Source organism: Delphinus delphis, chromosome 10 (assembly GCF_949987515.2).
Source record: "Delphinus delphis chromosome 10, mDelDel1.2, whole genome shotgun sequence".
NCBI lineage: Eukaryota > Metazoa > Chordata > Mammalia > Artiodactyla > Delphinidae > Delphinus > Delphinus delphis.
Window position 1 is genome coordinate 10,576,203 of NC_082692.2, and position 11,414 is coordinate 10,587,616.

Genomic DNA, 11,414 nt, shown 5'->3' on the forward strand with positions numbered 1-11,414 from the left:
CTTCTTAGTTTTACTACCTAAACTTGCATCCCTACTACAGCTTAGTTTTGCCTATTTTTTGAGCTTTCTGGAGATGAAATCATATAGTATGTGCTCTTTGCGGTCTGGCTTCTTCTTTCATTCAACATTTGAATTGTTGCCCACAATTACGGAGTGAACGCAGGGTGGCAACGGGCTGGAATGCCCGTCTTTTAGAGGATCAAATTAACGCCTCCACTGATCGTAACCCTATAAAGTTACAGATTATTATCCAAGTTCTTTGGGGGACCTTAGAATCATAATGAGATACATGAAGTATTTAAGAACTCTAGCGGTTGGTACCCCATCCTCCCAAGAGGAGCAATCACTGGGCTGTTTATGCCATTCTAGAAAGAAACACTTGTGCTGGTGCCATTTCCAGGGATGCCACCAGAGCTCAAGGCTTTCAGCCAGTCCTGCCCAGAAGTGCCACTTGCAGAGGCAGCAGTTGATGAAGTATTTCAAGCTGATGGAGTGGGTTTGCTAGAAAACTCAGAATTAAAGTAGGTATCTTTTTAACTGGATGTTTGAACATTTAGTATTTTCATTGCATGTTACCAAGAAGCCCCCATATGAATTTTTATAAATATGAACATTATGATCATAACACTGTATCTTGACATATTCAAAGGTATGAAGAGTGTTTCTGTGAAAAAAGAAAGCTTTATTTAAAATAAAGTTATTCTCTTAGACAGCTCAATACTGCTTAAGCGAATAACTTGTTCCCAGAATTAGGAACTAAAAATGGTGGTGGGCCTAACATAGAACATTCTTACTCCTCTTCTAATGGTAAGAAGCTTGGTACAGAAAGTATTAATGTAACCAGCCAATTGTCAGATGCTGACAGTGTAATGTATTCTCACATATGCATACGCCTTTTAAAAAGTTTTCATTTTTCCCCAGTTTTATTGAGATCTAATTGACATACGGTACTGTAAGTTTAAGGTATACAGCATAATAATTTGACTTACATATATTGTGAAATGATCCCCACAATAAGTTTAGTTATCCATCATCTCATATAGATACAGAAAAAAAGAAAAAGAAAATGTTTCTTCCCTTTGATGAGAACTCCTAAGATTTACTCTCTTAACTTTCAAGTATACTACATACAGCATTGTCAAAACTACAGTCGTCATGTTGTGCATTACATTCCTAGTACTTATTTATCTTATAGCTGGAAGTTTGTACCTTTTGACTGCCTTTGTACCAGTCCCCCTTCCCCCACCCCACCTATGGGTAACCACAAATCTAAAGTGACCTCTTTTTCTATGAGTCTTTCTTTTAAAGTTTCCACATGTTAAGTGGGATCATACAGTACTTATCTTTCTCTGTCTGAGTTATTTCACTTAGCATAATGCCTTCACAGTCCATCAATGTTGTTGTAGATGGCAAGATTTCCTTTTTTATGGCAGAATAATATTCCATCACATATATATGAAGAAGTTGGTATATACACATATACTTCTTTATTCATGTTTGACACTTAGATCGTTTCCACGTCTTGGCTATTGTAAGTAGTAAATAACGCTGCTATGAACATGGGGGTGCAGACATCTCTTCGACATAGTGTTTTTGTTTCCTGCGGATACATTCCCAGAAGTGGAATTGCTGGATCATATGGTAGTTCTGTTTTTAATTTTTTGCAGAAACTCCCACACTGTTTTCCATAGTGGATGCACCCAATTACGTTCCCACTGACAGTGTGCAAGGGTTCCCTTTTCTCCACACCCTCTCCAGCATTTGTTATCTCTTGTCTTTTTGGTCATAGCCATTCTAACAGGGGTGGAGGTGATATCTTATTGTGGTTTTGATTTGCATTTCTCTGATGATTAGTGATGTTCTGCACCTTTTCATGTACTTGTTGGCCATTCATATATCTTCTTCAGAAGAATGTCCATTCCTGTGCTCTGTCCATTTTTAAATTAGAGTATTTGGTTTTTTGCTATTAAGTTGTATGAGTTCTTTATACATTTTGGATATTAACCACTCATCAGATATGTGGTTTGAAAATATTTTTTTTCCATCCCGTAGGTTATCTTGTCATTTTGTTGATGGTTCCCTTTGCTGTGCAGAGCCTTTTAGTTTGATGTCGTCCCACTTGTTTATTTTTGATTTTGTTGCTTGTGCTTTAGGTGTCATATTCAAAATGAAGTCATTGCTGAGACTCATGTCAAGGAGCTTTGTCCCTATATTTTCTTCTAGGAGTTTTATGGTTTCCAGTCTTAAATATTGAAGTCTTTAATACATTTCGAGTTAATTTTTGTGATTGAGGTAAGGTAGGGGCTAGTTTCATTACACATCAGCCTTTTGTGGGTGTTTCTAGATGTATGCTCTGGCTCTCTGTGCCTGTAGATGTCATTGTGCTTACTTATCCTCACTGAATGTTTTACTCTCTCTTTTCCTGATTTCTTTATGTATACGCTTGCATTCTGTTTTCTCCTTATTCACACAGCTTCATGCCCATCAGTCCTTTTGACAGTAATGGAGGCAGTTACTGCTATGAGTTCTACTGTTACCATCAGCTCCAGCAAGGCTGGGTGGGACAGTAGCTGCAGAGAGAGTACAACGTGTTCTCTTGGGATGGGCCTTGGGTCTGTGTGTGGCTACCAAGAGAGCTGATGGAATGGGAGCCGTCCAGGAATTGGATCACTACTGACCTGCCCAGGACTAGGGACCATCCTCTGCAGGCAGCTATAGGACTGGCAGTGGTGACAGGGATAGAGCTCCTTCTTGTCCCTTGACTGTCGTCCTGAAGATGTTCATCCCCCAAGAGAATAAAAATCCAGTTTTGTAGCACTGTGGCAAGATAAAGTCACATTTTGCAAGGACTTGGGCACGTGGAAGGGAAAGGGATAGAAGAGCTGATGTTTGTGTCTATATATTCTTTTTTGCATGTAAGTGTGGATACAGAGAAATTAGCTTACGGTAGCAATTTTGAAATACATGCCTTCATATACAGTCACTCTATTAAAAAAAACTCTACCTACATTCTTTTGGCTGATGCCAGAGATTCTATTTATTGATTGACTTCCTTTTCCCACCAAGAGTATCTTGCCACGCTAACCATTATACTATCCATTCTTATATGATATGAAGTCAATTTAAAAATTAACTAAGTCATAATGAAAAAGGAAGATAATATGTATTCACAAACCAATTATACATGATTTCAAAAATCATCCAAGTTTTCCTACCCACTGCCTCTTCTCTTTAAGGCAGTAGGAGCCATAACAAACTTAAAATTCTAGCAGAGTTGCAGTCTCCCTCTCAGCACTGTTATGACAGCCTTCTGCTGTTATTGCTTGGGGGTCTGCTCAGAAATTCAATTACATTTTGATATTTTTCCAAGCAAAACATAATTTAAGACAAATGTACTACCGCCCCAATCACATATATTAAAGCAAAATAAAAATTATTTAGAGATTTCCCATATTGCTGCTCCCTTCCATTAGTGCTAATAATTGAGAACAGACTGTGTACGTGAGTGAAATCAGCTTTCAGCCATTTGTCCAGAGCCAGTAGTAATAGCAACTAGGGGTCAACATTAAGGACTGTTGATTGTATCAGGCTTTCTGTAGGCAAGTGGGTGAAGTTTGAGTACTTCTTGATAGCCAGGCATGCACGATTCTTCATATTTGGAGACAACTGCATATGTGCTCTGTTTACTTCTTTGTCTTGGGAATTAGACTTGACTTGGTTATAATGCTTATGTCAGGTGTCATATGCTTCACTCTTCCTTGAGTGTATGTATGTATACAACCATGGTTTGCAAGACTAGTATTGAAACAAAAAGTTTGAAATTGATCAGTCAGATAAGGAAGGCATTTATAACAGATTTCTTTACACTGGGAAGGTGAGAACCGTCTGCTGTATTTAAATGCGCTCTCATCTTTATAAAGCACTTTCTGAAAACATATTTTAAATCTTTATCCTTAAGATTTCCCTTCTTTTGTGTGTTCCTAAGCACTATTGAGGGTATTTAGACAATTGGAGCTTATACCAATGATCCGCTGAATGAGTGAGTCTATATTGAATGGAGTTTAATTGCAAACATCTATTTCTGGTAAGTGTCCCATTCAATCTTCATAGAGGCCAGCATTTGTTACAAGTTTCAGAGAGAAAAATCTCTATATCGAGCCATATCCACAGTGCTCTGGAGTGTACTTCACACCACTACGATTCTTAATTCCTTCTTTACTATCATATTTGTGGACTGAAAAAGCTGAGCATGGAGATAACACTTTCCTATCCTGGAGGCAGAAATGTGTGAAAAGATGAAGGGGATTTAACCTTTCAAGTCTACCGCTTCTAATCGTTGAAGCTCAGAAAATTCCATAAAGCACTTTTCAGTGAACTGTTCACAATATTAGAATTTCTTTTCCTTTGCAGACCCTTCATGTGGCCTTTGTAAATATGCGTTTGAGACACAGAGAGATAAGTAGCAGCTGAAAAAAATGCCTGGAAGATTTCTGTCCCTCCTCTTCCTGCCCATTTGCATCTCTGCCTGATTCGAATGATGTGATATTCGGAGAGACAGCTTCATCGAAGTCGTCCTTCAAGGAGACCCATCTGGCCCAAGACTGGACGTACAGAATTCAGGATGGCCAGTCAGCCGTCAGAGGATGCCGCTGAGTCTCAGGTCTCGGACGAGCTGGAGTGTAAGATCTGTTACAACCGGTACAACCTGAGACAGAGGAAACCCAAAGTGCTGGAGTGCTGTCACAGGGTGTGTGCCAAATGCCTCTACAAGATCATAGACTTCGGGGACTCCCCGCGCGGCGTCATCGTCTGCCCTTTCTGCAGGTTCGAGACGTGCCTGCCGGATGACGAAGTCGGCAGCCTGCCCGATGACAGCAACATCCTTGTGAACTTGACTTGTGGTGGCAAAGGCAAAAAGTGCCTGCCCGAGAACCCCACGGAGCTGCTGCTGACCCCCAAGCGGCTGGCCTCGCTGGTCAGCCCTTCCCACGCGTCCTCCAACTGCCTGGTCATCACGATCATGGAGGTGCAGAGGGAGAGCTCACCGTCGCTCAGCTCCACGCCCGTGGTCGAGTTCTACAGGCCCTCCAGCTTCGACTCCGCGACCACCATGTCACACAACTGGACCGTGTGGAACTGCACGTCCCTGCTCTTTCAGACGTCCATCCGGGTGTTGGTATGGTTGCTAGGTTTGCTGTACTTCAGCTCCTTGCCCTTGGGCATCTACTTACTGGTATCCAAGAAGGTCACCCTCGGGGTGGTCTTCGTCAGCCTCGTCCCTTCCAGCCTCGTCATCCTGATGGTATATGGCTTCTGCCAGTGCGTCTGTCACGAATTCCTAGACTGTTTGGCACCGTCCTCTTAACCGAGACGCACGCTTGGAATTTGACACACGTTGCCACGTTTCAAGTGAGGTCATTTAGCCCATCTTTTCTCGCGCATTCTCTGTGATCGGTGCCCGTGGCGTGAACAAAGCCACTGGGCACATATTCGTGGTCCGTTTTCCATCAAAATGTTGACTCAGTTGGTTCCCCTGTGTGCTGGAAATAAAAACGTTCGTTGCTGCTTATGTGTTAGCAAAAAAGAAAAAGGGATCAGCTAAGCCTTCCTAGAGCCCTTCTGAGTCTTCCCAGAGAAAGGGCAGGTTCTGCTCAGAGCTGCTAGACAGACGCCAGGGCCAGGCGTGTTATGCTGCCGTAGGGGTCTTTGTGGACAGTTAGGCATGAACTGATTCCTCTTCTCATAATCTTAGCCGGGGATGGAGGGTGGTCCAAGAGGAGAGCAGCCCCGAGACACACCTGTTTGCTCAGTGCTCATCCCCTGCCCCTGCCCCATTGTTGGCGCTTCTGTGGATCCTCTTCAGCCCGGATGCTGGTTCCCTCTGCGCATGCTCCTTGCCAAGAGGACCCTCGCCTCTTGTGTGGTTTCAGTTATGTACCTGTTTTGCCGCATCACTAAAGAGAATTAAAAACATTGAGGAATTTGCATCAGAGTAAACTTCAAGGCGGAATGTGGCCGCTTGTTTTTGAGACACGCGCTTTCCTCCACGTTTATTTTCCACTCTCCAGCCTTCTCTGAAATTCTCTCAGAGCAGTTATCGTTCAGAGATCTGATTTGAGCTTTTCCTTAAAGCATTTTCGTTTAGTTTCTTTTTTTTAAACCACGTTGTTCAGTCAGCCCCATTCCTTATCCTGAGTGAGGTTCCGTTCAAATTAGTTGCCATAACTTTATGTGGATTTTGTTTTTTTCCCATTGTATTTTAAATTCTATTACGGACTCAACTTAATCCCATAACAATTTGGGGTAAATTGCGGCAGTGGAAACCCAGAAACAATTCAGGAGCTGTTCAAGCTCATGGTTTGATGTGCTGAGAACCTAAGTATTTTGCTGTGCTTTACTGAGCTGTACCAAAATACTATGGTTTAGGCTTATGTGCCAGACTGTGTTGCAGTAGGTCAGGGAGAAGGATGGCCAAGAAACATCATGCCAAGTTGATACCCTGAATCGAAAAGATCCTTCAAGGAAGTAGGATGGAGGGGCAGAGTGCAATGTGACTATTGCCATCCCTGTTAAGTCCCTTTTAGAATGGATTCAAGTTCTTATGCAATCGATTTCAAATAAAAGCATAAGCTATGTGACTTGAGTTAATGAACTTCTTTTCATGATGTAGGGGAAGTTGAATGTATATATTTATGAGAAGAAATTGGTTAGCAGATTTTAGGTTTGAGGGAATAGAATGCCCACAGAAAGTAGGCAAAAAAAAAAAAAAAGCTTTTTAGTCTAAAACTCATTACTGATGATAAACATTTAAATATTTATAACTCTTAGAAAGGGGCATTACTAAGACTACTTTAACTTGTTTGTGATGAAACATTTGTTGCTTGAAATACAGTGAACCAGTTCCAATCTCTTTATTCAGTAAAAAAAATGACACTTATTTCTAGAATAGTAGTTTGACTTTAATTCTGTAACTATTAACTTTGAGAATACATATGCCCAGGCTAGGTATGACAGGAAAGTATATGTGGGATGTGGCCCAATGAATTTAAGCCCCAGTACAGCTAAATACACTTATAATTTCACGAAATCTAGTTTAGATAGCATTGTGAATGCAATTTCCAAATATCCATTTGTACTTAGAGTAAATATAATGTTTAGGAGATGTTTTGTGGTCCGGATTTATATATTTATAAGGTTTTTAAAAAATGTTCATGTTGCCTGAAATGTAACATCAAATAAATTGGTGACTTATCATAGGATGAGGTTTCTAGAAAGCCCTGGACATGGGTACTATGCATTTTGCTTCTTTGTATAATGTCTGCAGTGCTAAATTTGTGTCTCTCTTTGTATTGTGATAGTCTTTTTTTTTTTTTTTTTAGTTGCCAGTAAGTTAATTCGGTGTTAAAGAGTTTTAAATGTATGACAACAAAAAACTCTTCGTGCTGTTGAATGAAAAAAGGACAGTGCTTCAGTCTTATTTATTGTAGTGATGTTTTGTTTGTCCATTAAATTGTTATTATTTCCAAGCTAGAAGTTTGATTTCTCTGACTGATGGTTGAAATTCAATTTTATTTTGGACTTCTTTTAACATTAGATAACTGCAAACGTGAGCTTTCGAAACATTGGTTGAGCTAATCCCTTTGTCATATGAAGATTCCAGAAGTTTCTGACAAAGCTGATTTTCTCCATCCTACTTCTAAAAGGCCTTCATACCTTTTTTTTAAAGAAAAAAAGGAAAAAATAGGAAAGATGAAATAAAAACATTGTCTTTATAATAAAAATTTTTGCTTTTAATTTGTTTGATTTGTTTTCCAGATTTTGCCGAGCTACTCAGCAAAATAGAATCCAATTTAGTTAGGAATTCACTAATCTTGTGTGATCTGGGCAAGTTTAAAAAAATTACCTGATAATTAAACATGACCAGTGTTAGTCAAAGTAGCAATAATTTGGGACTATGTAGCAGTTTTATGCTTATGATAATTAGTGAATTGGCACCATATGTTAATTGAGAGTAATGGTTTCATTCACTCCTGAAATCTACATAAATGAGGAAAGACCTGTTAAGGAAAACAGTTACCTGTGCTAGTCATAACCTAAGGTGTGAACTCATGCTTATCTGCTGAGAGACCCTCAAGTGATGTGCATTTGCCTGATTGTAAAGAGATACTAGGCTTCCAAGACACCCTGAGTTTGAAGAAATTTCTTAATCCGCCAGCCAACCAGGTAGATGTGGAAACCAAAGTAATGCTGTATTGATAGGCAAACTGACAGTCATTATAAATACGAGCCCTGTGAGTCCTGGGGTGTAGAAGAGATGGAAATTAGTTAACTTGAAAGAGTATATTGGAGGCAAATTACGGTTCTGCATGTTTCTGCATTTTTGGGGAATTGTTCTCTTTTCAGTCTTCTTGGTAATAATAAATACTTGCCCTAATTCTTTTGAAACACTGCAGAAGCACCACAAATTATTCCAGAACCTTCCTCAAAACCAATGAGCAGTTTGGTTAAAAGTAAGATCCCTGAAAAAGTTTAACCGTTTGCTCTTGAACTTGAGTCTTGTATGTTTTCCACCTCTTTACCCCTGTGTTAGATGTCTACTTCTCTTTGCCTCAGATCTTTTATGAATTTTACTCCTCTGTGAGATGCTAGAATATTGGGTCTTCCCTTCAAGTTTAGGTTTGTGTGAAAGAGAAGAAAGAGAATAAGAATAGTAGTAGTAGTAGTAGTAATAATGCAGGTAACTAAATGTTAAAATTGGTGTAAATTCCAAGTGAGTCCTGGAGACAATACAGATTCAGCTCGTTTGCTTATAGCATTTAAATCTGTGTTATAATCCAAATCTAAGTATACTCAGTGTACAGATAATCTCTATGGTTCTGACGTGAAGGTGCTTTAATAGAAATTTAAAAAAAATTATGTCCTGAATATTTTGTATACTAAGTAGGAGTAGGTGCTAATATATCTGTAAAAGTGGTTGAACCTTGATTTAATTAAACACTCAATTACATGGAACGATTACTCTGTATAAGCATTTTAATTAATCAGAAGTTTATAGATTTGCAACATATTAACATTTTCCCTTTACATTTCATAAGAGAAAAGAATAGGCTGTTAGTAAGTCATTTCAGACCTTGGTTTGCCCGTGAAGTGTGATGGTTTAGGCACGAAAGTTTCTTTCAATGTTCAGATTCATTTGCCCCAGATCAGCGGTCTGGCCTGAAGACTTACATTTGGGAGTCTTTGGCATTCAATAGCAACTGAAGCTAAGGGAATAGAGAAATGGAGAGAGGGAGCAGAGGGCCAAGGCTGAGCTCTGAAGCTGTAACTTTGAAGGATCAGCAGAGGATCCAGCAAAGGGACTGCCTAGGAGCAGCCGGAGCGAGGGAGGTGGGACAGGCATGGAAATTGGGGCACGTGTGGTCACCGGAGCCGAGAGACAGAAGGTAGAATTAGGATTACTAGGTGAACACAGATTAGTATGTTAAAAGATTTTTCAAGCTTTTTTCATGAAGTTTTAAAATAATACAGAAAAGTTGATAGAACCCTATAGTGATCACTAGTACGCTAACCACTTAGAGTTGTCAGCAGTCAACCTTTTGTTATATCTGTTTTTCTCTCTCTCCCCTAAGCATAAGGGACTTACTCTAACTAAAATATCATTACTATATCTAAGACCATTCAGAAATACTTTTGTGATATTATTTAATAAGCAGTCTATACAGATTTTTCTATTTGTTCCCCAAATATCTTTTAGAGTTTAAAGCACAAACCAGGATCCAGTTGAGCTTCACACGTTGCATTTGGTTGTTGTGTATTTTATTCTCTTTATTCTGGAACAGTCACCCCACCTTGTTTCCCCTGTGACATTGACTTGAAGCAGGCCGGTTACTTTGGACAATGTCCCACATTCTGGATTTGTCTGACTTTCAGGCAAATGGTGGTGTTGAATGTTACTCTATCACTTGTATTTCCTGTAAACTGAAAATTAGGTTTGGAAGTGTGGTTGGATTCAAATTTGGGGCAAGAGGTTGTCTTAGATGATGCCATGCATTTGGAATTGCATCACATGAGACATGAATGGAATGTTGCCCCACCATTAGAAATACTGACCCATCACTCAGTTAAGAGGGTGACCTCCAAGTCTCACCATTTCCCCTGTGCAATTAGCAAGTGATCTGTGGGGTGATACTTTGGCACCGTGCAAATTATCATCTTCCCTAAAAACTTTTACCTGATGGCCTTAGCATCCAGAGATCATCCTTGCCTGAATCAATTATTTCATTCTTCCAAAGATATGAAATCTCGTCTAATCTAGGTTTTCAAGAGACAATGGTCCAGTGCCTCTCGGCAGGTGAATTGTGGAGGAGATGGAATCATAGGATCCTACACCCGTCTAATGCTTTGGTAAATCTTAAGGTTGGAACACACCGTTACAGTCATCCAATTATTGAAGGACTCAACTGAAATGTATAATAATCTTTTATCTCCTGAGGTATTTTCTATAAGATCAGAGAAGAAGAAACCCAAATCTTATGTGAAATAACAGTGTTTTAAACCTGTAAATACTGCCCTTGACTCTAGCCTCAAACTTTCAGTGTACCACGTGGGTTTCTTAACCACCCATCTGAAACACGTCATTACACTCTTACTTAAGTTGCTTATCAAGCTCTCTGGTTATCTTTCAAATCATGTCTGGACTATGTGTGATTTTTCTTCAGACTCCTTTGCCTAATTCTTTATCAGATCTTCTTCTTGAACTCTTCACTTAAGACAGCTCCATCTTCTTGTTATTCTAGTAATTAGTTCACTCCTCAGTTTATTCTTCAAAGTGATCTTGTTTGGTCAGAATAACCTCTTGTTTATTGTCTGACCATTCCCTCCCTTCCTAAAACCCATCTAGATGGTGGGTTCATTCATAAAGTTCACTGTATGTTTCCAGCCTTGATACTGTTTGAGAACTTTCCCCACGTGCACTCCAGTTTTTAGATTTTCCAGTGCCTTGGGTGGTAGATGGAATACATGCAGAGCTATTGCCAGTGCACATAATAGATCCTATAGTCTTCACATAATGTTTTAAAATGTTTAGTAAGTATTATGCGTAGGTAAGATGTATGCTGTATAATCCTAAACTTAATGTCTCTCCCTGACTCTTGCCAATACAGTTCTAATTTGGTTGAGCCAATCATGGATTATCTTTTGGCTAATAAATGTATACTGGACTAGGGTCAGATCATTCTGAGAGTTGGTTTAATGCCTCAAATTCCTTCTCAATAGTTTAGAATAAATTAAGATTTTTATTGTTTCATATCTGTAGATAAGAAAGCTTCGCTTCTAATGTGGAATATAAGGTGAATTAAAATAACACTTTTGCTATGAAATGTTATTTTTTAATACTAAATAACCTTATTAGTCAA

General features: G+C 39.4%; 1 protein-coding gene across 1 annotated transcript in view; it reads left to right on the forward strand.

The window, feature by feature from the left end:
• RNF182 (ring finger protein 182) overlaps nt 1–7,756 on the forward strand; it is a 58,245-nt gene extending 50,489 nt beyond the window's left edge. Inside the window, exon 2 of the mRNA XM_060023614.1 lies at nt 4,411–7,756. Within this exon, the coding sequence (XP_059879597.1) occupies nt 4,622–5,365 (744 nt within the window). The 5' untranslated portion in view covers nt 4,411–4,621 and the 3' untranslated portion in view covers nt 5,366–7,756. The remainder of the gene's footprint in view (nt 1–4,410) is intronic.
• The last annotated feature ends 3,658 nt before the right edge of the window (nt 7,757–11,414 follow it).